At 40.1% G+C, this 26,478-nt stretch overlaps 1 protein-coding gene across 1 annotated transcript in view; it reads right to left on the reverse strand.

The window, feature by feature from the left end:
- The window catches only part of LOC139937260 (uncharacterized), a 40,480-nt gene that overhangs the window by 7,055 nt on the left and 6,947 nt on the right, over positions 1-26,478 (reverse strand). Inside the window, exons 10-56 of the mRNA XM_071932359.1 lie at positions 25,854-26,270; positions 25,047-25,469; positions 24,482-24,904; positions 23,888-24,307; positions 22,919-23,773; positions 22,325-22,756; positions 21,583-22,002; positions 20,818-21,252; positions 20,176-20,604; positions 19,611-20,042; positions 18,945-19,370; positions 18,383-18,396; positions 18,044-18,112; positions 17,850-17,900; positions 17,662-17,715; positions 17,233-17,310; positions 16,723-16,806; positions 16,068-16,112; positions 15,888-15,941; positions 15,231-15,284; positions 14,260-14,970; positions 13,831-13,884; positions 13,461-13,514; positions 13,022-13,075; positions 12,368-12,412; positions 11,860-11,913; positions 11,474-11,518; positions 11,045-11,098; positions 10,749-10,802; positions 10,059-10,166; positions 9,569-9,667; positions 9,026-9,124; positions 8,452-8,505; positions 8,222-8,275; positions 7,764-7,817; positions 7,367-7,420; positions 6,656-6,709; positions 6,271-6,324; positions 5,824-5,931; positions 5,030-5,083; positions 3,920-3,973; positions 3,441-3,494; positions 2,791-2,898; positions 2,148-2,201; positions 1,798-1,851; positions 1,087-1,194; positions 514-891 (exon numbers count right to left, since the gene is read on the reverse strand). Of these exons, the coding sequence (XP_071788460.1) occupies positions 514-891; positions 1,087-1,194; positions 1,798-1,851; positions 2,148-2,201; positions 2,791-2,898; positions 3,441-3,494; positions 3,920-3,973; positions 5,030-5,083; positions 5,824-5,931; positions 6,271-6,324; positions 6,656-6,709; positions 7,367-7,420; positions 7,764-7,817; positions 8,222-8,275; positions 8,452-8,505; positions 9,026-9,124; positions 9,569-9,667; positions 10,059-10,166; positions 10,749-10,802; positions 11,045-11,098; positions 11,474-11,518; positions 11,860-11,913; positions 12,368-12,412; positions 13,022-13,075; positions 13,461-13,514; positions 13,831-13,884; positions 14,260-14,970; positions 15,231-15,284; positions 15,888-15,941; positions 16,068-16,112; positions 16,723-16,806; positions 17,233-17,310; positions 17,662-17,715; positions 17,850-17,900; positions 18,044-18,112; positions 18,383-18,396; positions 18,945-19,370; positions 19,611-20,042; positions 20,176-20,604; positions 20,818-21,252; positions 21,583-22,002; positions 22,325-22,756; positions 22,919-23,773; positions 23,888-24,307; positions 24,482-24,904; positions 25,047-25,469; positions 25,854-26,270 (8,342 nt within the window). The remainder of the gene's footprint in view (positions 1-513; positions 892-1,086; positions 1,195-1,797; positions 1,852-2,147; positions 2,202-2,790; positions 2,899-3,440; positions 3,495-3,919; positions 3,974-5,029; positions 5,084-5,823; positions 5,932-6,270; positions 6,325-6,655; positions 6,710-7,366; positions 7,421-7,763; positions 7,818-8,221; positions 8,276-8,451; positions 8,506-9,025; positions 9,125-9,568; positions 9,668-10,058; positions 10,167-10,748; positions 10,803-11,044; positions 11,099-11,473; positions 11,519-11,859; positions 11,914-12,367; positions 12,413-13,021; positions 13,076-13,460; positions 13,515-13,830; positions 13,885-14,259; positions 14,971-15,230; positions 15,285-15,887; positions 15,942-16,067; positions 16,113-16,722; positions 16,807-17,232; positions 17,311-17,661; positions 17,716-17,849; positions 17,901-18,043; positions 18,113-18,382; positions 18,397-18,944; positions 19,371-19,610; positions 20,043-20,175; positions 20,605-20,817; positions 21,253-21,582; positions 22,003-22,324; positions 22,757-22,918; positions 23,774-23,887; positions 24,308-24,481; positions 24,905-25,046; positions 25,470-25,853; positions 26,271-26,478) is intronic.

The raw sequence follows: 26,478 nt of genomic DNA on the forward strand, positions 1-26,478 counted from the left end.
GTGAACTTATTTTGGCAAGAGGATTAAACTGGAGAGATCAGTTCTTGACCAGGGAAAGAATTTCCTCTTTAAAGGCAGTGGACACTATTGGTAATTACTCAAAATAGTTATTGCCATAAAACCTTACTTGGTGACAAGTAATGGGGTTAGGTTGATGGTATAAAACATTGTGAGAAAGGCTCCCTCTCAAGTGCCATAGTTTTAGAGAAAGACGTAATTTTCCACAAGTTTGATTTCAAGACCTCAGATTTAGAACTTGAGGTCTCGAAATCAACCATCAAAACGCGCACAACTTCGTGTGACAAGGGTGTTTTTAGTTTTTGTCTTTATTATCTCGCAACTTCGATGACCGATTGAGCTCAAATTTTCACAGGTTTGTTATTTTATGCATATGTTGAGGTACACCAACTGTGACCATTACCAATAGTGTACACTGCCTTTAAGTAATACTTTTTTTTGAAAACAGACCCCAAACAAAAGACTCCCCTCCTATATATAAAAGTGAGCACTTACTCTTTGTCCAGGAGCACCAGATTCACCAGGGGATCCAATCTCTCCAGCAACACCAGGTGGTCCCTGGATTCCGGGAAGGCCTGGCTGTCCTGGGTGTCCCTTAGCTCCTTGTGCTCCAGTAGATCCACGCTCACCAGCAGGTCCAGATGGGCCAGCGGGTCCAGCGGGTCCAGTGTTTCCACGTGCTCCAGAGGGTCCAGCGGGTCCAGCGGGTCCAGATGAGCCAGAGTCTCCACGCTCACCAGCGGGTCCAGATGGTCCTGGGGCTCCAGCAAGGCCATGGGCTCCTGGTGGTCCAGTTGGTCCTCCTGGTCCTTGGTCTCCCTTATCTCCGCGAGCTCCGCTTGGTCCTGGGGCGCCATCACGTCCATTCTCACCCTGTAGAATTGGTCAAATTGAACATTCGGGTTTATTACAATATTAATCCTATGAAGACTCTGAGTAGCTGGTGGGTACCGATGAAATTCAACTTGTTTTCTTATCTCATTAAGTGTAAACTCATATTACGAAGAACATTTAACAGGAAAACTCCAAGTTAATTCCTTGTAAAGTTTCCAAGTCTTGATGACTCACCTCTGGTCCAGCATCTCCAGATGGTCCAGCAATGCCAGCAGGTCCTGGTGCTCCTGGGGCTCCTCGCTCTCCTGGTGCTCCATCATTTCCTGGGCGTCCAGCCTCTCCCTGAAATTTCACAAGTAAAACGAGCTCAGATCCAACATCAAAAATACTCAACGTGCTCACAACATACATAAACAAACCTCTGAAAAAACCCAGTGCTTTACTCTAGATGCACAAGGTAAGGCAAACAAAAGACAAAGTTAAGTCTGTTTCGAGCCAATAAGACTCATCAGGCTGCCGTTTATATCTGGTTTAAATAGCATTAAACAACTTAGAATATTGCTATTCCGCCTGCTAACTCTCGGCGGTACCCATTTGAACTCATGGGGTGGAGGGAAGCAACTATGCAAAGTGTCTTGCAAGTGACACAAGTGTTCTCTCTTCATTTGTGCCTTGTGAATTTTACTGGGTTTTTTTCTTGTCTGCATTTTTGACTAGCTGTCTTGTTATCTTTTCACTTGATGTACAAAATGTCCGCAATTCAGCCTTTGTCTGCCATTAATTAATTTGGATGTTTAAACCATGAATGAATGAATGAGTGTAACAGTGTAGCAACTGACCAGGCTAGGATTCGACCCCACATTTTGTAAAGTACAAAATTTCAGTCCACGTCACCCAGCAACAAAAGAAGGCTACTTCACTTCTGAGATTGCAAGAAATACTTACATTAATACCAGCTGGGCCGGAGCCTCCACGTGGTCCTGGTGGTCCATTGATTCCCTAGGAGAACGAAAAAGAGACACAATTGAAGTATTCCATTGAAGAAAGAGGCAAGAAAATCAATACAGTCAAAAATAATGTAAGTTTTGCTGGACAATGCATACCATCCTCAAGTAGATATCATAATTTACTTTGCTTTCTTGTATCATAATCACTTTTGTTTTCTTGATTATTCATAAACCATTTTTATCAAATTTATCATTTAATCCAAATAATGTTTTTCTCATAAAATACCGGAAAATATTTTCTAGAAAATCAAAAACAATATCAATATCTGGTTTGCTTTTTTTACTTACAAGGTTTCCGATTTGTCCAGCAGGTCCTGGTGGTCCTGGGGGTCCAGCAGATCCCTGGATTGAAACAAGAATTAAAACATTATTAAAACAAAAGGATACCATTGAGGTCTCCAAAGAATGTCTTACTATCCTCACTTCAATTCCACATCTGACATACAGAGGACGTCAGCATCTTTTAAACCATACCCATGTATGACTTTGTGCTTGATTATTCAGTACGAAAAATGCCTGTTGTATGAGAAAAGTCCAAGGACCCTTTGCACCCACTTAGTATGTCATTACTCGGGAGTCTCCAAGCTTCTAAGAGGAACTGTACTTGAAGGAAGATAGATCCATTGACTATCAAGTCAAACTCTGAAAAAAGAGGCAGATCCTTTGACAATAGCTGTTCTCTGTGCGTAAAAAGTGCGAGTGACCTCAGCACCTGTAGCGCTTCGCGTTATGCAAGGGGAAGATCTTGATTTCTTGTACAATACAGAACGCGCCTCAGAATCAGTGCGCGTAATTTTGGGTGTCAACTCTCTTTTGTGCATGTTTGTTTATGATTTTGACACCCCAAATGACACCCAGGATTGGCACATGTGAGTACGCTGCGCGTATCGAAAGGGGTCTATACATGTAGATAGATGGATAGTAAACTTACAACATCACCATCATCTCCACGGTCTCCCTTCTCTCCAGATGGTCCGGGAAGTCCCTGTACACCTTGGTCTCCAGAGCGGCCTGGGGAACCAGATTCTCCGCGGGCTCCCTACATAGTTGTAAAAAAGTAAGATAAACTTAGTGACAGCTCAAGAATATCTTGAGGCATTGCATGGTGAGGTATCAATGTATACTCGGTATGCAGGTATACCATGTGTGTATATCTACTTTGCCATGTAGTTTTGTTTTGGGAACCAAGTCTTGCTTTTGAATCTAGTGCCGCGGAGTAGATATCAGAATTCTAGAGACTACTTGGTTCTGAAAAGAACTATTCTGCTTATGAGCTACTATCTGGGTGGAAGGTAGGAAGTTGGCCCGAACTACTTATTTCACTTGATGGATTAAGAGGACTTCTCTTTATTAACAAAACTAGCATGGGGTGAAATTTTTTTGACTAGCTTGCTGAAGTCATCGGCAAGCATAATGTCATCTTACAATTAAATGTTTTGTAGATTGCTCGTAGTGTCAATGAAACATGGCTTAATATAGTTGACTGACGACAGATTAGCAGAGCTGAATAATCTTCTTATTTTTATCTAGATCCAAGTTATGTTTTAAAATTACGGACAAGATAAGAGTAATGTCACTTACTGGTGGTCCGTCATTTCCAGATGGGCCAGCGGGTCCGGCTGGTCCAGTTGGTCCCTAAAATAAAACAAAAACAACCATTAGTCAAACCATTGATGGAATCTTCAATTTTATCAACCGGTTTTGTTTCAATATTTTAAATACCTGCAACCGCGATCTTGTTTCAATATTTGAAATACTCACACAATCTTAACACCCCCCTCCCCACATTTGAAATGTCTAACTCTTTATATCATGCCAACATTTAAAGTACTCAAGATGATATTTGAACCCAAACCACTTACAATTGAAATTTGTTCACACATGACATTTGAAATATCCGCAAATTTGAATTCGCCCCAACATTAACATTTAAAGTACTAAACATTTTATTGAATCCAGAATACCTGCAATTCAATTTTGTTCCATCATTTGAAATACTGCAAAATTGGTGCAATCATTTCAAATACTTTCCTCCTTTAAGTGATCACAAAAATACTCACAGCAAGTCCTGGTGCTCCAACTGGTCCCATGGGTCCAGATGGTCCTTGAGATCCCTAAAATAAAATTGAAAAACAATTGAAGAATTCATCATAATCATATCCTACAATATTTTCATTGGCGGTATGCTACTGGTTTATTCCTAGTAGAAAACTAACTTTCATCAGCTACTTGTTAAGCTTTAAAGAATCTAAGCATAAGAGTTTGAGGGGATCTCATATTTTCAAAGAAAACAGTCCGATCAAAAGCAATGTTTTTGGTACTTTTCAACGCTTGTTGCAACCAGCGATTATAATTATAGACAAAAGAGCTTCCAGATAAACAACACATGATTTCAGTGTTCCCAACAAATGAAGTATCATCACAAAATACCAGGATAATTTCATAGTTTTCCAAAAAAATGAAATACATCATCACAAAATACCAGCATAAATTTAAACAATCCTACACCATGATTTCACAGTTTTCCAAACAAATGAAATATCATCACAAAATACTAGCATAAATATTATTTAAATTGATGTATTTTACTCTCTTCTCTATGGAATATCATCTGTTGACTGTCAACGCCTTCAACGGCTCCAAAATCGTGCAGCTAAACTGATCTACCAGGCCAAGAAATATGACAGAGTCACTCCCATTCTTCACGATCTTCACTGGCTGACAGTCTCCAACCGTATCAACTTTAAAATACTTACCCTGGTCTTCAAATGTCTCAATACCGCCTCTGCGCCTTCATACCTAACGGATCTCATTCAGTTGTACAAACCTAACAGATACCTCCGGTCATCTACTGACACCAGACTACTTGCCATCCCCAAAACACGCACCACTACTGGTGAAAAAAGCTTCCACGCTGCTGCCCCCAAACTCTGGAATGATTTACCTCACAGCATCCGCCACTCTAGCTCACTAGCAGCCTTCAAGAAATCTCTCAAAACCCACCTGTTCACCTGATTTGCTAGCTTTTATTTATTCTTTGCTCTTTGTTTATTTTGTGTGTACAGCGCTGTGGTACTTTCCCCTGTTAGTTAGAGCGCTTTATAAATACCTTGTATTATTATTATTATGTATTTAAGGCAACTGATGCTTAGCATTGTTTTTAAGCTTACCTGTGGTCCAGACTCTCCACGGTCTCCTGGGGCGCCAACTGCTCCAGCGGGTCCCTGTAAACAATCAAACACTTACAGTTAGCGCTAAACAAATTATTAACCATGAGTTGCCGAATTTGAGCAGATTTTATATGAAGTCATAGACATATCTGCTTGTGGGTTTTTTTCTACAGAACTTTGAGTATACAGTGCTTAAAACACATTGGTGTTAGGGTAATAAAAAAATTATCCTCGATGCAAAACTAAAATTATACTTGCTTTGTTGTACATCCACCAGCAAAGCGTAAATAACAAAGCTAATTAATAGGGGACCCCAAAGAAATGTTCAGTTTTAGTAGTGGGAGGGAAACTCAAAAAGTGTTTTTAAAAAAACAAGAGACTGAAAACCCATTCCAGATGCAAAGGCTCTGGCGATATTCGCTCCTGGTTCCACAGCAGTTGAAAGACAAAGAAAGAAACAGCTAAGCCAACCTGATTCCAAAAATAATTGATTATTGATTGTATTCTTACTGCTTCCTTCCAAATTTTTGCTCGCATATTGATAATGTGTTCAAGTGTCGTGGATTTGAATCCCAGCCGAGTAATATGCCGGTGATATTTTTTCACAGGACTCGGGGAAAGTACTGAGTATACAGTGCTATTAAACACACATCGGAGTATGGGTAAAAACCAAAATTAATATTGTTTATCCCCGATGCAAATTTAACGTCGATTGTGTTCAATACGCATGTTCAATTTATTATAAATCTGTTGGTCAAGCATGTTAAGTTGGCCAATACACCCTGGCTACTTACTGGGGCTCCGGCATCACCTGGGGCTCCAGTTGGTCCAGCTGGTCCAGACTCTCCTCTATCTCCAGATGGTCCATTCTCTCCACGTTGTCCCTGGATTCCTGGGCGGCCCTGTCAAACAAAAACAAACAAAAAACATCCAATTGCGGTTCAGTTTGCAACAACAACAATCCACATCGTAGTAAATTAATATAACAAAAATCCTCGTAAGAATACTTATATTTTAGAGGAAATTTCTGGTACTTATCAAGAATTATGAAAACGTAACTATACAAATAACAAACAAAAACCTCCAATGACAGCTTCAAAAACTCACTTTTGATAATGTGTTGTTTTTATTTATGTAGAGGAAACTTCTGGTACTTAGAATTAAGAAAACAACAAATTATAAAATAACAAAACGGATTTAATTAATTTAAGAAATTGTTTTTTAAAGAAACCAAAACTTACAGTGGCGCCAGCGAAACCTTGTGGTCCTGGGGGTCCAGATGCTCCTTGCTCTCCCTGCATTTAAACAAAAACAAACACAATTAATGGTTGAGCTTTTCCAAAATAAATAATAACAAACCCAAAAACTCATCAATCAATCAATCAATCAATCAAAATCAGTTTCAAAAAGGTAAGTGTTAACTTTTATCATCCAATTTTTCAAAAGTGAATTGAATATAGGAGGTGGCAAATATGTAAAATCTTCAGCTACAGTTCTTGATTCAACTCCTCTTCGTTTTGGGGCATTTTCTCCTGAAGAAATAGTCCACGACTAAGAAACTGAACTCTTTGCTGTAAGAATCTTTCTATTTCTAAGGAAAGAGTAGATAAGAAATCAAAAACTTACAGTGTCTCCTCGTGGTCCAGTAGCACCTGATGGTCCTGGTTCTCCAGCATCTCCCTAAAAATGGAGAAAAAACAAGATTAAGTTTTAAGCTGGAACATTTTATCAAATTCAAAGAAGTATGTTTTATCTTGAAAGGAAGGTATACAATTGGCAAACTTACATGGTTAGAAGTACAGAAGTTTTTGATACTATAAAGCATTTTTTAAATCATTGCACTTCAAAGATATGTGGAAAAATATTTGAATACGAGGAATGTTTCCGTCACAAACATTTTTTAGATTGTGTATTCCAATTATGGATTATTCTTACTGCATGGACATAATCACTCTGGATTGATATCTCAAAAGCGCAACCACCTTTTGAAATGAAATTTTCACAGGCTACTTTCTTGTATATTTCTATCTGTACAGGATCCGAAGACCAAAGGTATATGCTTGTTTTTATCTTCTGATGTTCTGATGTTCTGAAGGACCGGACTATAGACGATGTGACCTCTGACGTCACTCGAAAACCAGAATAGGATTTGCGCACATACCACTGGGCAAAACCTTTGTGTTTAGGCAGCCAGCTAGAAAGTACGCGCAATTTTACCATGACTACGCGTCTTTTTGCCCGGCGAAACATGACGTGTACAGTGTTTTGTCAACAGAGGGCGGTTTGATTGTAAACATAGGTCACATCATCTATAACTGAATGTAAAGTGTTACTTACTGGGGCTCCTGGCATGCCAATAGCTCCAGATGGTCCAATAGGTCCAATGGGTCCCTGTAAAACAAATCAAAATCAGAATAATTAAGATACAACAAAACTGAAGCGACAGGAAAAGTTGTTTGGTAAACTCAGACCTAACTGTTATCAAATTCTACAAGCAACAGATTACACAAACAACAAAGATTCTCATTTTAATCTGATTTCCATATTCATTTTCAATTCATATAAAAACAAATTCGTAATTTTGAGTCAAACAATGCAATTTGCAAATCCATTTTAATGTCCAAATAGACACAATTTTTTTGACAAGAGCAGTTGAACAAACAAAAAATCAGTATTTGACGACCTCCACCAAAACACCGAAAATGTGAGATGAAAGAAACAAAATATTACTTACAGTAGCGCCATCAGATCCAGATGGTCCTGGGGCTCCAGATGGTCCAACAGATCCCTGAAAATAAAAGGATTATTTATTAGTTTAATCCTATGACACAATTGTTTATAATAATAATGAAATCGCTACTAGTGTACATATTTACCAATAAGGTATTATAATAGTAATGAACTCGTTTATAGTGCATTTATCTATCAATAAGGTATTCAGGATGAACAATGTGGAACATTTTAAATTACCAAAAAAGTTTTGAACTAGGAGACCTATTTAAGTAGCACCTTGTAATTTTTATGAATAATAATCACTGTATACAACATTTGGCCACTTTCGTTGTATCAAAAAAGTTGATTAAATTCTTTGTCAGGTTCAATGGTGATTAGAACATTTATCAATTTCTCCAAAAAGAGTAATCTACAGAAATATTGATTAATTTCATGAATTTCTTGAACATGATTACTTACAACTGGTCCAGCAGGTCCTGATGGTCCAGCGGGTCCACGCTCACCTGGGGCTCCCTGTAAGCAAAATGAAGAGTTTATCAATATCACAAATTTGTAATAATTGTTTTCTTTAACCGATCAAGAAAAGTAGGTTTTCTTGCAAATTTTGGAGACCACTACTTGTTTCATGTTTAAAATTTAAAATTGTTGTTTATTTAAATAAATAAAACACAGAATAATTGAATATTTACCTGTGGGCCAGATGGTCCCTGAATTCCAGCATCTCCCTTCTGTCCTGGCTCTCCCTGTTACAATGAAAATAAACAAACTCTTGTAAGGTCACATAAAACTGCAATTTCAATAACATTTCTTAGATAGGCGTCATTTTTATGGGCAGCTTTGGTTGGCTTCCAGCTGTATGAAGCGCTCAGAATTTTCTACGCAGAAGTGGTTCTCGGACCAATCATGAGAGAATTTTGATAACTCCCTCGCTGCACACTGTATTTACGCATAACGCAAAGTTTAATATGTGTTTGGAAAAAAAAGGAACAAAAGGGGCCCATTATCGACACCATTAAAGAGCTCTTGTTAACGAGATCTGGAGCCGATTTCACAAAGCAATTCAATTCATCGCAAGACAAAATTGTCAGTATTACCATAGTGATTTGTATTGTGACATCACACTTTATCTAGCAACTACGACTGATTTGCAGTTAAGATCAATCTTAGATCTTTGTGAAATAGGCTTCAGTGAACAATTATAAAGCACCTAGAACAGAGTTTGTTTCAGGATTTGTATCAATTGATGAATAAGACCAGTCCTACCTTGTTTCCATCAGATCCACTGCGTCCAGCTGTTCCACGCTTTCCTGGAAGACCTGAGGGTCCAGCGGGTCCACGCTCACCACCAGATCCACGCTCTCCCTACGCAAAGACAAAAGAAAACAGTCTGTTTAACAAAAGGCTAGTTTTACAATTACTTGATGGGGAAGAAGGGGAGGTACTGTGAAAAAGACTTGACATGGTGAAGACTACAAAGTTATGAAGTGAAATGAAACTGGAAACAACAAGATGTCGCCATCTGGAGTTGCTAAGCTGACACCTATATTTGTAAGTAGTCTTTGCATAGTATTTAAAAAGAGGAAACACAATTTGGGCTCATCAATGGCACTCGCAGCAAACAAAGAAGCAGAATATTAAATCAATCCAACAGCAGGTCTTCTAAACAAAAAATGACTTTTTAATTTACAGCATAACCAGTTTACCAACTTACACTTCAGTTGACAGGTAACGGTTTAGGAATAATTTCCTGTCTCATTTTAAATATTGGCATTAAACAAAGTGGTAACTTCCAAAGTGGTAACTTACACGTGGTCCCATTGGTCCAGAGGGTCCAGATTCACCAGGTGGTCCAACATCTCCAGCAGGTCCAACCTCACCAACGGGTCCGCTTGGTCCTGGGGGTCCCTATCAAAAGAAAAAAAAACCCACAAGATTGCCTTTTAGTTATACACCGTCCGAGATTCAAGTATTCAGCTTCTATTTGTAGCACTGCAGAGTTATATTATGCACAATAACGAAAGGGTCATGTCATTTAAATGTGGATGCCGTTCTTTAATGGCTTCTTATCTGAAAAAGAAGGCCTCTTTGGGCCAAAATTTGAAGGGAAACTTCACATTTGTACTTATGTTTTTACTGATCAAGGAAATATATCTTGTAAATTGATTATTGCAACCCATTTATTTCCTTTACAGCAATCTGCATCTTATGAAGTAAAACTTGGGTACATATTTGTTCCATTCTATCGAACCTATCATTAAGTATTCCGCGACTGCTGTTGGGAGTAAGTTATACCTACCATTGGTCCACCGGCTCCCTGGGGTCCAGATGGTCCACGCTCTCCTTGAGATCCTGGGCTTCCAGCGGGTCCTGGTGGTCCAGCATTTCCTTGTTTTCCAGCCTCACCCTGTGGAATTCACATAAAACGAAACAGTGATAATTCCTCCATCTTAATAAAAAAAAAAATTCTACATCCAAGAAAGGCTTGAAAATCATCTTGAAGTGTATTTTGCTGGGGTCAGTGTGAGCCTTCTATATGTTAAATGGAGGGTATACCTGTGGTAGTTACTCCCCAAAAAGTTAATATAAAGTCTAACTTGGTAAGAAGAACTGTTGATAATGTTTATCAATTTGAGAACTGATTTCCTCTCAATTGAGAGAAAGGAATTCAGCAAATTTTCAACCTGAGAAACGTTTCACGCAGAAACAGATTGTGTAGTCCAATTATGGATCATTCTTCCTGGAAGTAAAAAACCACTCCAGATTTTTGGGTAAATATCTCAAAAACCCTACAAACTTTTGAGTTAAGGTTAGTTTTTTTGCACATATCAACATTTGAATAGGGTTATAACTATCGGATGGTTCCTAAAACCAATTGTATACTTTGCCTTTGGGGCATGTGAAGGACGCCAGCATATCCCTTAAATAAAGATGGAGGAGGGATTGTTATTTTGGATTGGGAAATGGGGAAGGGAGGTTTAATACTTACTGCAGCTCCCTGAGCACCGGATGGTCCTGGGGCACCATCAGCTCCACGGTCACCCTGTAGGAAGTCAAACACAAAATCCGATTGAGTAAACCCGTTTTTAAACATCGACATTTAGAAGTCAACCTTTCCAGGTTAAAAGTAAAAGGGATAAAATTGAGAGAGCATAATCAAACAACAATACACAAGCTTAAAACGCCTTTGTTAATTATCTTTAAATGACCTGGTGGAATAACACATAATGTAAGATCTCAAAAACGGAAAAGAAAAAGATTATTTTGAAAAGATGGCCGACTTACAGTTGCTCCTGGGGCTCCTGGTAGTCCTTGCATTCCTGGGAGTCCACGAGCTCCCTGGAAAAGAAATAAAACACAAAAGTTAATTTTAGAAATGGGCATTCATTCAACTTGTTGTAGACCCATGTTAAAACTTAGTTTTCAAGAAATGTATCTCACTTAAACCAGCAACACTTTACTCCCACAGATCATACTGTTTTATCAATTTGGGGGTTCGGGAGACTTCTCAGTTCTGAAAAGAACTATCCTGCTTATTAACTATTACCTGGGCGGATGGTATAGAAAATAGGCTGGGACTACTACTTTAGCTTATAGGATCGTGATTAACTGTGTTACCGCGGAGTAATTTCTTAAATTTTCAAACAAGAGAGCATTTAATAAAAGTGCTTGGCTTAGAGATACTAAACAGACAAGACTAGATTTTTGTTTTACCTGAGCTCCTTGGTTACCTGGGCGACCGTCATCACCAGATGGTCCCTGTTGATGAGAAAGAGAAAAATGGAGGTAATTATCACATTTAAGGAGAATGCACTCATCCGAGGCCTTCTTATTAATCATACAAATGGCATCTTTAGAAGTCAGGAATCAACTTCCTTGAGTAAAAGCCGAAGCCACACTGCAGCGACAACGAAAACGATAACGATCATGACGCGAAGATGACGCATTCTTTTGGTTGAATTGCTCCACGCAGAATACCCCCCACGCTCATTCAACCAATCGAGGGCGTCGGTGTTAAGATTCTTGTTTTCGTTCTCGTTATCGAGGCCTGTGTGACCGCGCCTTAACGGAGACACAGAGAGTGGAGGAGAGATACTTACAGCTGGTCCTGGCTTTCCATCACGTCCCTCTTTGCCTGGGGCTCCGGTCAATCCCTACGTAGACAAAAAACACAAATTTGAAAATGATTTTCAATTTGAAGATAGCATTCTGTCAAAACAGGATTCTGTGAACTTCAACAGCATAGTTGTCTACTGTCTTGAAAACATGCAAGTGTGAAACTTTTCAGATTGAATATTAATTTGTCATTTAACAAAAGTAAACAAATAATAAAGTGATATACTAGAAAGTCGTTCAGACGAAACACTTATACTTGTCAATAATTGTCCTACTTTCCTGAATTTGTTGTTGTCAATAAATTGTGATCAAAAAGTTTCAAATGCAGAGTCAGACCACAAAATTGAATCCAATAGTGAGGCTGTGCACCAACTGATGACTTTTTCTTTGGATCCTGACATTTACTGTTAGCCACAGCCAAAAGGATGTGCAATTTGGACATGGCTTGGTTCTTCAACAAACACTTTTCCAGAACTTTGATAAAAAACTTACACGTGATCCTGGGATTCCTGGCTCTCCTGCACGTCCTGGCTCTCCCTATAACAAGAAAGAACAAAGAATTGAACATAAATAAGACGGCAAAGTTCCCTCCATTTTGTTCTCTCCTCAGATGAGGTCATCACAGCATCGTCAAGATGTAAGCATCGAGACAAAAATCAAAGATATTATTAACTTCCACGATCGCAAATATCAAATGTCTCACAAGATCCCCAAAGTATTATTTTTATTTTTGAGGTATGTATTTGCTGTCATCTTTGAAGTAAGATGCAATTATTATTATAGTTATGAAAAGGTTTTTTTAGAGCACTTAATCCATGGGCGTCTCAAAAGGTGCATTAGTTCAGCAGCCACTGCAAGAAATACCCGGGCAAAACCCTTCTTGAAAAGTGTAACTCGGTTCTTGTACGTGCATTACACAACACACGGGACCAACAGCTTTATGTCCAATCCAAAGGATGAAGCATTAAGTGTTAGGTTAAGTGTTAAAACCATGACTCAAACCCACATCTTGCTGAAAACCCAGAGCTCTGAAAAAAGAAAACCCTCTCTGAAATCCCAGAGCTGGAGTCGGCAATGATACTCCATGAGTTATTATCTTTCTTACTCGTTACATTTTTCAAGACTTTTTGTTCATTCTGGACTTACCTCGGATCCCTTCTGTCCTTGCTCTCCTCTGGCTCCACGCTCTCCAGTGTTTCCCTAAACAGTTCAAAATAAAAAATTATTTTATAATCTGCACCATTTACTTCATAATTTCAACACCATCAACATTTCTAAGTTGGGTTTCTCAATAAATCTTCTTCTTTTGGTTCTTGTAGTAGCTTTGTATTTATTATACTTTTTTTTCTTCTATTGATTTTACAGTTTGCGCCATGAGCATCTTGTGTGATGGATACCTGCCCGCTATTCATATTATTTATTATTTATTACATATTTATAAGGTCTTTACACATAAAAAAGATGAACTTCACCTATATATAGTTGGCCAAACAAATGTTGTTTTCCCTTAGTAACAATTTAATTTCTTTTTCCGGAATGTAAAATTTAACAATTTCAAACTACCCATGTTCTGAACAAGACCTACCTTAGCTCCCTGTGGTCCAGCAGGTCCTGGGGCTCCAATTGGTCCGATTGATCCCTGGAAAAAAATGAAGACAACCAAATGTGAATTCCAAAACAGAAACAAAACCAAACAAAACACATACACACACCTCATTGCTTCCTAGGTTTTATCTTTAACTTGGGATTGATCCCCGGGTACATAGCAGTTTAAGATTAAATGGTTTTTGAATGGTACCCCAAACAGACTGTCAACCTTGGGGCTAGATAGCTCAATTTGTAGAGCGCCAGCAAGTTAGTCTGGGGATCACAGATTCAAGTCCAGCTCCAGTCATATACTCTTAGTTAAACCCTTAACTTGTTTAGACTTGGGTGATGGATTAAAAGTTACTTACACGCTCGCCAGGGGCACCAATTGGTCCAGTTGGTCCAGGGGATCCGCGGGAACCCTGGGGAAAAGAAAAACAATCATTTAAAACTAACAATACTCTGATTTTACAAAGATTCAAAAATGATACTTTCAAAACTCAAATTTTACAAGGGTCCTACAAGGTTCCTATTGGATGCTCAAATGAATAAATCTTTTTGCTGAAAAGAACAATGACGCTAGTTTAAGAATGACAAGTTTGTGTGCAATTTCGAGGGCGGGAAATTATACTTATCAAAATACAAGAATGTTTATAATTATTGGCCTTTCATGGCTTCCAAAGATGCACCAGAGGCTTGATAAGAATTTCCACAAATGAAGTTTAGCAATATACCCAACACTAAAGATAATCAAAGTCAGTGGCAATACATGAAAAACAAATGTGATGAGTTCTTACTCTGGCTCCATCTTGTCCAGACTCTCCTGGGCTTCCTTGTGGTCCACTCTCACCGGTGGGTCCTGGTGGTCCAGTCTCTCCACGCTCACCACTTGGTCCTGGTGCTCCTTGGTCTCCCTTAGCTCCAGATGCTCCAACTGCTCCTGGAAGTCCTGGGGCTCCAGTAGCTCCTTGGAATCCGGGTGCACCCATGGGTCCTGGGGCACCAGTTGCTCCCTTAGATCCAACACTGCCATCACGTCCTGCTGCACCGGGTGCTCCTGGGGCTCCTGAAGAACCATCTGATCCACGCTCGCCACGTACACCCTGAAGACCCTGTGGTCCACGTCCTCCCTGGGCACCAGCATCTCCCTTTGCTCCTGATGGTCCTGGCATTCCTGGGGCACCGGATGGTCCTGGTGGGCCAGAAGGTCCTTGGGATCCTGGGGAACCATCAGAACCAGCTGGGCCAGCCTCTCCTTGGGCTCCATTACGTCCTCTCTCTCCCTGTGCACCTTGGGCTCCTGGAAGACCAGGGGCACCAGAGGGGCCAGTTGCACCATCAGATCCACGGTCTCCCTTGTTTCCTGTCTCTCCCTTCATTCCTGGAAGTCCTGGGAATCCAGCATGTCCCTTCATGCCACTTGCTCCTGGTCTGCCTGGGGTACCTCTTGGTCCAGTGCTTCCTGGTGGTCCAGCGGGTCCTTGGGCTCCATCTTTGCCATCGTCACCCTATCAAATCCCCAAGTATACTTTATTAAGAATCACTTATATGCGGTTTGTTCAGCCATAATGCTGTAGTTTTATGTTCTTCTTGAAGTACGGTTTTTTATATCTAACTCAAATAAATGAGCACATTTTTTAAAGTCATCAAACAGTTCCTCTGTTCCAATGCCTGCTGGTTTATGGAGTAGAGGGTCTTAATTCTTCCAGCATTATCATTTACAATAGGAAACGATTAAAACTTATTTATATTTGAAACAAACACTTACATCATCACCACCACGTCCCTGGGGTCCTGGGGGTCCAGCGGGTCCAGATGGTCCCTAGAAAAGAAAAACAAAACAAAATCCCAATAAAAAAAACAGGTCTTTGCTCCAAAGCTGATGCATCTAATTGTTAATTCACCATTAACGTAAAGCTTCAATCGCTTTCATAAGCCTTTTTGAGGTATGGCGGACACAATGCTACAACACTGTAAAGTTGCGGTAAATTTGTGCGTACTGACCATAGAAATAGAACGTATGTTATTCAGAGAAATGCGCATTTTAGGCGACGCAGCGTTTTCACGTAAACCTATTGACCACCAACATGGTGAGCGTGGCATCAGTCGCGGCGTGTTACATGCGCGTATCACGTCCGTCATACCTCAAAAAGGCTTATTGATTTGTTGATAGAACTAACAGAAAAGATACTAGAACAGAGAAGAAATTGAATGGAAAAGATGCCAGACAGAAATGAGTTGAGAAGTCTTGTTCAATATGTCCAAGCAACGGAGGTTTTTATTTCCAAGAATTTTGCTCAGAAATAATTTGAAAACAAGTTTGGTTTTCTTAAGAGAGAAGATAGAGTCTTCCATCAAGTTGTATTTTATTTAAGATACACTAGAAACTTGCTCAAAATATAATCAACTTGGATAATCAACTTACAGAGGGTCCGGGCTCACCAGTAGGTCCAGCAGGTCCCATCAAACCTTGTGCTCCCTAGAATGCAAATTAAAAAAAATCATGGTCAACAAATGTTTTCCCAAACACATATCAACACACAAAATGATATATTTATTGAATAGAGAATTAAAAACCTTATTGTTTGTTTTAACATCAACTTACTCGGTTTCCTGGGCTACCTGGAAGACCACGTGGTCCTGGGGGTCCCTGTAAACAAAAAAATTCAAAACAGCAATATATTAAAAAAAAGAATACAAGCGAAGCGACTTGTTTGGTAATCACTTTTCATAAATGGCAATAAATAAAATATTACTTGGTAAGAAGAATAGCAGCTTTAGAAACCAGAAATTAGTAGGAAGAATATCATTGGGGGATATATTGTTTCCGCACGTTTCGCTGTGTCATGACATGTGTTTACTATACATGTAAATCTGTAATTCTCGATGTCGAGAATTGATAAATGTTTTAATGTTTTTTCAAAAGATAAAGCATTTCATGAAATAATATTTCAAGTGAAGTCTTTTACCATTACCTTGTAAAACCCTGTAAGTAATTTGTAAATCTGTGAACTTTTGTTTTTCTGTTCCGAAAGTGTATAATGGCTTTAAGCGATTTCTTTAGAAAACTTGAAGGCTCATGGCTTTAAGAACTTTGATAACAGGAACAAACATCCTGAGAAATCACATGCCTGTAACTGTCTTAAATAAGAACATTGCTTTTGCTAATAAAGGTATGTTGTTGGGGGGAGGGGTGGGGGGGGCAAGGAGGGCGAAAAAATGTTCCAAGAAGGAAGATTTTTGAAATAACCAGAACTTACTTGAACGGAGGCTTGTGGGTACTGGTAGGCTCCTGGGAGGACTCCCTTGTAGGATTGTTGTCCAATGTTGGCACTCTGGGCAATCTGTGATGGGGAGGGAAGGATTTAAAACAAAACAATTGAACAAAAATTAAACTTTAAAATATAAGGCGTTATACAAAAAAAGCATGCAATCTTTGTGTGTTGAAAACCATCATGTGTTTTTTATCGCCAAAAATAAAAACAAGCCAACAATTATTTTGTGTGTGTGAAAAATATGACGATTCATATAACATCATCAACTTTTCACTATACAGAATGCATCTTTATATAAACTACATAAAGCAGATAAAATCAGAACAATCAAAGTAAAGGAAATGCAGCTTTCTCAGTTGAAACGGATTCAGTGCATGCACCATTTCTTTTCTGATGAGATATCGTTTTTGTATAACTTCAAGGCAAAACTTAGAGAGCAGCAACAAAATTGGTTTAGTTTGCAACATTCACTACTGGATATGTAATAGTACATACAGTTCCTGGGGGTCCTGGTGGTCCAGCGCGTCCAGGTTGACCGGGAAGTCCATTCAATCCACGAGATCCAGCATTTCCCTGAAATGATGAAAAATATGATTTTTTTTTAGATGAACAAGAAATATTTTTTACAAGGTGGAATTGATAAAGAAGTCGGCAATATGACAGTATACAAATATTGACTGCTTTCAGTGCTATGGTTAAAACAACGAGGTGATCCTAAGAGTGTTCTATAAATATACACCATTTGCTATTGATGTAGTACACTAGTAGCTATCGGTATAATGTAAAGGTTGCCAAGGGTATAGTAAACTGTTTGATTTCGTATATGGCATGTCACACTCCTGCGGCTTTTCAGTAAAACTAAGACATATCATGTGGCGTGCTCTAAACCAATCAAATTTTTTTATATCTTTTAAAAATTCTCACCTTCTGTCCATAGGGTCCGGATGGTCCTGGATCACCAATCTCACCACGAGATCCCTTTCATGGAGAAACACGAGGAGAAAACAAAGTTGATTACAAAGCGAACACAATAATGATGTGAAAAATAAAGAAGCAGAACAAGAATGATTAAAAATACTTTTTTTAAAAAACGCAAACTCATAAATACTTACAGATGGTCCTGGGGGTCCTGGGTTTCCTGGTGGCCCAGCTCTTGGTACAAACTGTAAATGAAGGTGACAAGAAAAGACACATTAACAAATTGTTTTTAAAACATGGTTATCATTTAACAAGTCTTAAACAAAATTCTGGACAAAGTTTATAAAAACGATTTACTCCAAAAATTATCCCCTTCTCAAATACTCACCCCGCTGCCACCGCCTCCGAAGGCCTCTCCAGGCTCTCCTTTTGGTCCTCGGTCACCCTTGGCGCCAAACTGCCAAAACAAAACAAAAATCCTGATTAATAATGGGATTTGAAAGTAGTATCCAAAATTCATAATTTTGACAAGACCACAACTAACCAGAATGTACTAAACTATTAAAAGAAGAGTATCATTGTCAAAGTGTAAAAGAAGTCAGTTTTAAAAGTCGACATTTTACAGAAATGAAGAAATGCTTGTTTGCACAGAATCTTGACAGTTATGGGGAAAACACTAACATTTATCGGAACTGAATTAATGAAAGAAGGTAAAGTGAATGCTTACAATTTTATTGGCAGCTGTTGGCAGAAGGATCCAGGCGATCAGGTAACAACACAAGAAGGAGAGAACAAAAAGAAAATAGAAAGAACTAGTTAATATCGGAGGGAAAACATATCCAAAAGGGTCAAACAGAATGCTAACCAAGACTCTGGCTTCGTAATTTTTGAGGGAATTGACACTTCTTTTGTAGAGTGGTGTTGTTAACTGTGATGATACATTGCTCAACGAGGGTTAATGATTTGACATACAGATGATATGACCAACAAACAAATGACAAGAAAACAGAAAGCAGAAAAGTAAACCTCAGACAAACCTCGCAGTAACTCACACAACATGAAGAATCCTTTTGTGTCTCACTTTAACATCCATGCAAACAAACAAAACATAAAAATTCCACTGTACACTACACCACACTCTTTCATCCATTATCAGAGAAAAGAAGTAAATTTGAACAGTCAAGACCTTCCTTTTTGAAAGAAGAACAGTAAACAAAAAAAAGTCGAAGGAAAAGTGTCAGATATATTCTGATAGATTCTTCGAAAGTAGCTCTTCTCCACTAACTAACGTTTTTTGGCACAGCTAACTTCTTTGCAGTTCGTGAGAGCCCTGTCTGAGGAGCCCTCGAGTCTGAAATCAACAGAGGGTCTGTCCCCGCGGTATAAATTAACACAAATGTACGTTTTCCCTTGGCAGTTGACAAGATCGCGATCCACCTGCGCCGCAAGATTGGTGAACGTCAGCTGTGACCCGGAGCGAAGATTTCTACTCGCCAAGTTGGGGGTCAGAGACTGAGTTTGCAGGACGGTTTTGTCCTTAATGCCATCCCTGTCTTTAGCCGTGAACACTTCCAGCCTCCACAAGTCATTGCCTTCGACTTCTGCACCATTGTTATTCGATACAACAGAAACAGAGAAATCCATCTCATTCACGCCAGGGTCAAGCTCTTCACTTTGTGATGACAGCTCTAACCGGGTACCATCTACAATCACACCTGGAGGAACAAAGGGAAAACAATTTATTGATTTAAGATAAACACTTTTTACAGAAGTTGTGAATTCAATATGTTTATATGTTGATTAAGTTCACTCGATTGAGATCTAGTTTAAATTTGATAATCCAACTAGGGGATATTGTCAATAGGCTTTGCTGTGTACAGACTTGTGAAATCAGCGGTAATTTTAGTGTATTTCAAATAAAAAACAATTGAACAATTTCAGTCAATTCTCCTTACCATCGCACTTGATTCTAAAGCAGTCTGTCAGGACACGATTATCGGGTACCGGTACAAGCTCAAAATCTGGCGAGGGACTGTCGTGTTTTCTTAGTGTCGCACAAATAAAGTTGATGTCATTACACACTAAGCCAGTCATATCAAAATTGGTGTCAACAAAACCGTAATTTACTACACCGCCTCCTGTGGCTGTCTTAGCCTCTTGATATCTATTGAAATTGTAGGAGTATTTAAGGGCATGTTTGACACCATCACCAACAGGGTTTTGACTTCCAAATATTGACAAGTCCCATAGTCTCTCGCCAGACACAGAGCCACTGTCGGGGGTTGTGGTTGCTTCGAAGGTGAACATCACTCTATTGAAAGTGGATCCCTCTACCAAAGCTGGATTGGTTCCTACAATGTCCGCTCTAACTTGTGCAATTTCCACAGCTGCAAGATAAAAAGTAACAACTATAATAATAACAGATACTGAAGAAAAGAAGTGGTTACTTTCAATATCAATATCTTATAAATATGGAGGAAGTTAAACAAAAAATATTTTAACAGCAATTCACAAACTTACGTTTCTTGCATTCAACCTCCTTGCATTTGATAAGACTGCTCCCTCTGCCGCTCTCTACTTTTAAGCTGAAGTCCGGTTCAGCCTTGTAGCCTTTTGCGAATTCCACACAAAAGAACTGATACTCTAACCCGCAGCCAAGCCTAGAGAAATCAAATGATGTGGGAATGTTGTCCATTTCCAAGAAGGAGCCTGGGGTGAGAGAAGTAGAGGCTGTCTGCCTATCTAGGATCTGCCCTCGGTAGCCTAATCTGTCTCCAGTCCCATCGCCGTTTTTACTTCCGAAGGTGCCCACTCGCCAGAGGCGGCTCCCAGTAACTTGGGCACCACCTGGGAGGGAGTCCACTCGGACATCCAGATCAAAATCATTCCCTTGGTCGTTGAGAAGTTTTCCATTGTCAATGTTCCAATCAAGATTGCTTAACACCAGACCTGAGGAAAACAAAGAGAGAGGAATTTGCTAAAACTTGAAATCCGACACAAATTATCACAGATTAATTCCAACTTATGAAGAGTAGCTACCTTCAATTGTTAAATAAATTTGCAAATCAACGCAAATGAAATCAGGTAAACTTCTTCCAATTAATGAACAGTAGCCACTTTTAATTGTTCAACGATTAAAACTGAGAAGTGTTCGGGACTAACCTGTGCATGCACGTCTTGGTACAGGAAAACAACTCTTTAACACTTCTTCACTTGGAATCGCCATCAACTGAAACGGTGGCGCCGACATTGGGTTTTTACTAAGCACTGTACAGATGTGTCTCACATCAGAACACCTGACTCCTCTCATGTCCAAGTTGGTTCGGACGGTGCGGAAGTCCAGATTATCTCCTGCGTGCCGGAGAGGAATACTGCTCTGATAACCTGACAGGGCTTGGGATTGGAAGCCGTATCGGGGGCCATTACCTCCCGGCCGGCTGCTTCCATAGACAGCCAACCGCCAGAGATTGAGGCCTTCCACTCCGATACCAAGAGGAGAGCTTGATGCCACCGAGGAGAACTCTATTTCATTTGTCGTACTCCCTTCTCGGAGTTCCATTACGCCCGGCTGGCTAACCAAACCAGTGAGATAAACACCTGTGCAAAAAAAGTAAAATCAGAATGTCAAGTCTTTAGTGATACAAATTCTTTGCTTGTGACACCTTAGCCCACAACATATTAATATGGTGTGAAATGAATGAAGATTTAGAAAATGATTTCTGAATGAGTGTTGGTTTAATCCTATTAAAAAGAGATTTACACATGGTGTAACCACAACTCTCACCTGAATGTCACTTTATTGTTTTGTTTTGTTTGGTTTTTCTTTCAAAGTGTCCCCAAGTATATCAACTCAAACCAAAAATGTCCAACAAATTAAAAAGGTTAACAAGAATAATATGTACTTGATTAATAACAAAATTAAAGTACCTTGACATGGTTGTGGCTTGCAGGAAACCAGCGTGTTCTCCCCCGTCGACACTCTATAAGCAAAATCAGGTTGAGCCGATTGCCCCTTGTCAAACTCCACACACAGATATTGATAGTCGGTGCATCCAATCTGACTTAGATCAAATCGAGTTGTTATATCTCTGAGCTGCAGGGGGTTCCCACCGCTTAGGCCGTTTGCCTGGTGGTATGAGTTCAAAATCTGGTCGACATTTCCCAATCGTTGGCCCCCTCCATCCGCCTGTCTACTGCCAAAGAGGCCAAGTCGCCACAGCCCCAGGCCGTCAACGTCACGACTCTCCTCTGTGGTTGGGATGGCGACATTGAGGCTCAAAGTAGCCGGCTGTCCAGCCATAAAGTTGTTGGTTTCATGGCTCCATTCAATGCCCGTGGCAACCACCCCTGGTGTTAGGAAAAACAATGATGACATCATGGTTAATTGGACAATGATGTGGGAGCTTGTTGTGTGCAATGCATTAATGAGGTTGGCTGAAGTGCAGTGAACCCTTCAAACTTTCAGAAAGAATGAAGCAATATGAGCCATTTTATTAGCTTGCAATAAATATTTTGTATACTCTATTCAAGTCCAAAAGAAGAAACGTAAAAATTGTGCAAGATAAAAAGTAACAATTTTGTTGTCGTTTATCATAAACAGCAGGATTCTTCTCAATAATTTTACATTATTTAAACGTTTTATTAAGATGGAGGGAATTGAACAACATACCTTCACATCTACTTGTGATGTCGACGCAATCAGTCAGTATATCATTATTTGGAACTCCATGCATTGTAAATTCCATTGAAGGGTCTGTGTTCTTCTCCAGAGTCACGCAAAGATACGGCGTCTTGGAACAAGTTAAGTCGGACATGTCAAGCGGCACGCTCATGTCATCCCAGATCAGAGAGCCAGCCGGCTTCAGCGGGTCATTCTGCTGGGTAGGGGATAAGATTTGCTCGGTGGCTGCGTACTTCCTGCCTCTACCATCTTGGTTAGGGGAGAGGTAAGATTTGAGTTTCCAGAGGTTCTCTCCCATGACTGAGCTGCTGTCGAGACCAGCTAGAGCTACAGTGGAAAGGGAGACCTCATTGTCTCGATGATCCTCTAGGATTGGATTGGTATCCATGAGATTTGCATTCAAGTTGATAAACTCAGCTCCTTTTGAGAGAGAAAGAAAGACAGAGCAAACCCATCAAAAATTACATTTAATATTTCTATTTCTAGTTTAATAATATCAAGCTCACACATTTCGATTATAAGAGGGTACATGTATGAAATTTGTCTTCTTTATTTGATAAAATAAATGAAAGCAGAACTTACTTGCTTCACAAGGAGCTGGTTTGCAGGACACTATTTTCTCCTCTGCAGATTCACTTCTTTTATTTGCAACTGTGAAGCTGAAATCGGGCTCTGCATTGTCACCTTTTGCAAACTCTACACATACGTACTTGAAGTCAGTGCATCCGAGAGCACCAGCATCAAATTGTGTGTTGATGTCAGCCAAGTCAAGATTTTTACCAGACTCGATCATTTGACTGGCTTTATCGTCGTTGAGGGTTTGATGAATGAAGTCATGCCTCTCTCCGATCCCATCTGGACTCTGACTTCCGAAGAGACCAAGCCTCCATAAGCCGTCTCCGCTTAGTTCCCGCGTGCCATCAGCCATTGAGACACTGGCTTGAATAGAGAATGGAGTCTGTTCGCCAGGAACCACGTTGGTTGCTTCGTAGGACCAGTCAATACTGTTAGCCCTCACACCTTTACACTCCAAATGATTGCAAGCTTTTAAGATGCTTCCCTCAGGTACGGTTAGCAGATCAAACGTAGCACTCGGTGATGGTCCTTTGCTGAGTTCAACACATAGATAACCCATCTCATTGCACTGTACTGATGTCAAATCGTGTTTGTAATCAACGCTCCCAAAGTCTAGGATTGATCTTTGTCTGAGGATAAGATCTTGTTGAGGTTTTGATAGGATCTGAGTCTGTGGCGCCAACTTGATATCTGATGTCGGATCAGGGGTGACATATGAATCGAGCTGCCACAATCCAGTACCAGCAACACCTTTTGAGTCTTGGGCAGGCGTGGCTCGGACAAGAAGTCTGAACAAGTTACCGGAACCTTCAACAACGTTGTTGTCGGACATTGTAGCAGAAAGCCCAGACAATATGACATCTGTAAGAGTGAATAAAAAAAAATGAGTTACTGAAAGCTCAATTTGACAGGGGAAATAAATGTATTCTATCCAAAGATTTTATTTCAAACTGAATGGATTTTGTCTGTTCTTACCTGCGGCGCATTCCACTTCAATGCATTCGGTTATAACGTCCCTTCCCCGAGAAATTTCAAACTTGAATTCTGGGGATGGATTCTCCCCCTGGGTAAACTCTGCACAAATGTGAGTGAATTCTGAGCATCCAAGTGAACCGATATCAAACTCAGTCTGCACACTGCGTAGAGACAACGGGTACCCGCTGGGTAGAGATGTTGAAGCTGCTCTTGCGTTCAGTATCTGCTCAGTGTAGTTGAGACGTGGGCCAGTGCCGTTATTGTTTCTACTCCCGTAAAGACCCAAACGCCACAGATCAGAACCAGACAACTGCCGGCTATCGTTTGTGAAGATAGTGGCGTCAATTGTCAACGGACTGGGTTGGTTGATCACAGTGTTTCTTTCAGTGTACTCCCAGCTCATTGCCTCGGCTAAAACACCTGTGAATGGAATACAAATGGAATTGCTCAATTGCTTCAGAAACAAAGGTACAATTATGAGAGCATATTTTTGGGGCAACAGCTTCATAACAATTAACAGGTTGATAAGCTCTCCAAACAGAAGTCATAAAGAACTGAACATAATTATAAGAACTTTGTGTTCAAGCTTCTTACCTCTACAATCCACTGGTTGACAATCCACCAACACGCTCTCATCTGGTGACCCTTCCAATGTGTAATCAATACTCGCAGCAGGGTTCTTACTGAGTCTGGCGCAGATATAACCCATTGAAGCGCAGTCAATGCCTAACATGTTATAGTTGACGCCTACAGCTCCGAAATCAATCGGGCTTCCTGGTTCCAGGTCCAAATCAAGCTGATCCCCAGTGAGAACTTGCTGCTGGGGATTCAGTTCTGGGCCGTCGCCGATTGGGCTGTCGCTGCCAAAGACGCTCACTTGCCAAAGGTTTGTGCCACTGAGGCCTGATGTGTCTGGAGCGGGGATGGCCGAGAGGTTGAAAATCAACGGATTTACTGGTCTACCCTCGACAACATCTCCCGAGATAGGTGATGACTCCATGCCTGATATACCAATGGCTGTTCAGAAAGAAGAAAGATTTCTTTTAAGTATAATTCAATTGAGAAACCGTGATATGGAAGTATGGGGGTTCATAAATGTGGATGTTCTCCTGAAAAAGAGAGTATTTTAAAGAATTATCTAAATTGATTTTTAATTTACCTGATTGACATGTTCGTTGCTTGCAGCTGACAAGTGTTTCTGTCCCAGCCTCAGTGAACATGTAAAATGTTGGTTCTGGACGTTGGCCCCTCTCAAACTCCAGGCAGAGATACCCATAGTCACCGCATCCTATCGCACCCAAATCAAACGATGCCTTGACATCGAGGAGATTCAGGGGGGTCCCACCGGCAAGAGGCTGGCTAGCTGTTGGTTCTTTGAGAATACGTCTCTGTAAGCGGTTACGTTCACCGACGCCGTCTTCGCTGCGACTTGCAAAGAGATTCAACTGCCAGAGACCCTCCCCCTCAACATCTCTGGTGGCTTCTTTGCTCTCAACGATGGCAAAGATAGTCATGTCTGTCTCCTCACCAAGCATGATGGTGTCATGTTCATACAACCATTCAAGTGACTTGAAGAAAACTCCTACAAAACAAGCAACATGGGTATGAGTATTATGAAATATGCCAGAAAAATCAACTGACCAAGCTATAATATGTCAGCATTGCTACTTCCAACTTTTATCAAGCTGTTCAGCTGAATATTCTGCTTCAAAAAAATTCTTAGTTAAGCAAGAAAAGACTGGAGTATAAAAGACTATAATGGTAACTGTATTCTGGATGGTAAACATTTTTGCAAAGGAAATTTTTGTTGTGCTAAGGATTTCTTTGCGCTAAAAGTCTTTATGAATTTGAGTCTGGAGCTTTTGTTCCCCTGAGAACACAAAACACAAAACCACAAAAGCAGAAATGAGATAAGAGTATTCTTTATACGCAGAACCTCTTTATAACTAGAGTTGAGTGTACTTACCATCACATTTGACTGGCTGACAACTTGTCAGAGCACTTTCATCAGGTACAGGCTCGATGACAAAGTCCACAGATGCTCTTGGATTTTTCCTGAGCTCCACACATACGTACTGAACCTCCCCGCATCCGTTGTCTCTCATGTCAAGATCAAAGTCCACAACTCCGAAATCCAGGAGCTCTCCAGGGTTCAAAGGAGTGTCGCCCTGAGCTGGGGTAAGAACCTGGCGTTTCTCTAGGTACTTTGTCCCCGATCCATCAGGGTTGCTGCTACCAAAGGCTGCTAGTTCCCATAGACGGTTTCCGTCGACACCAACATCACTACCATCTGTTGACACTTGCATTTGAATTCGGTTTTGCGGTCTGCCATCAACAACGGAGCCAGATGTAATAGAGGTTTGCAGTGGATTAAGTTTCAGAGCTAAAGGGAAAATGAACAATATAAGAATAGCCATGTAAGTCTGATAGATAACACTAAAAAGGTAGTGGTAGCGCTTGAAGACTACGAAAAAAAACTGCACAAATTAATTTAATAACCAAAGATTGAGTCAGTGACTAAAGAACATCTATTCCTGGCAGAAGATGAAGAAGAACCAAATGTTAGTAGTTTGTCAAATTGTCCCATATTA

This window comes from Asterias amurensis, chromosome 5 (assembly GCF_032118995.1).
Source record: "Asterias amurensis chromosome 5, ASM3211899v1".
Taxonomy (NCBI): Eukaryota; Metazoa; Echinodermata; class Asteroidea; order Forcipulatida; family Asteriidae; genus Asterias; species Asterias amurensis.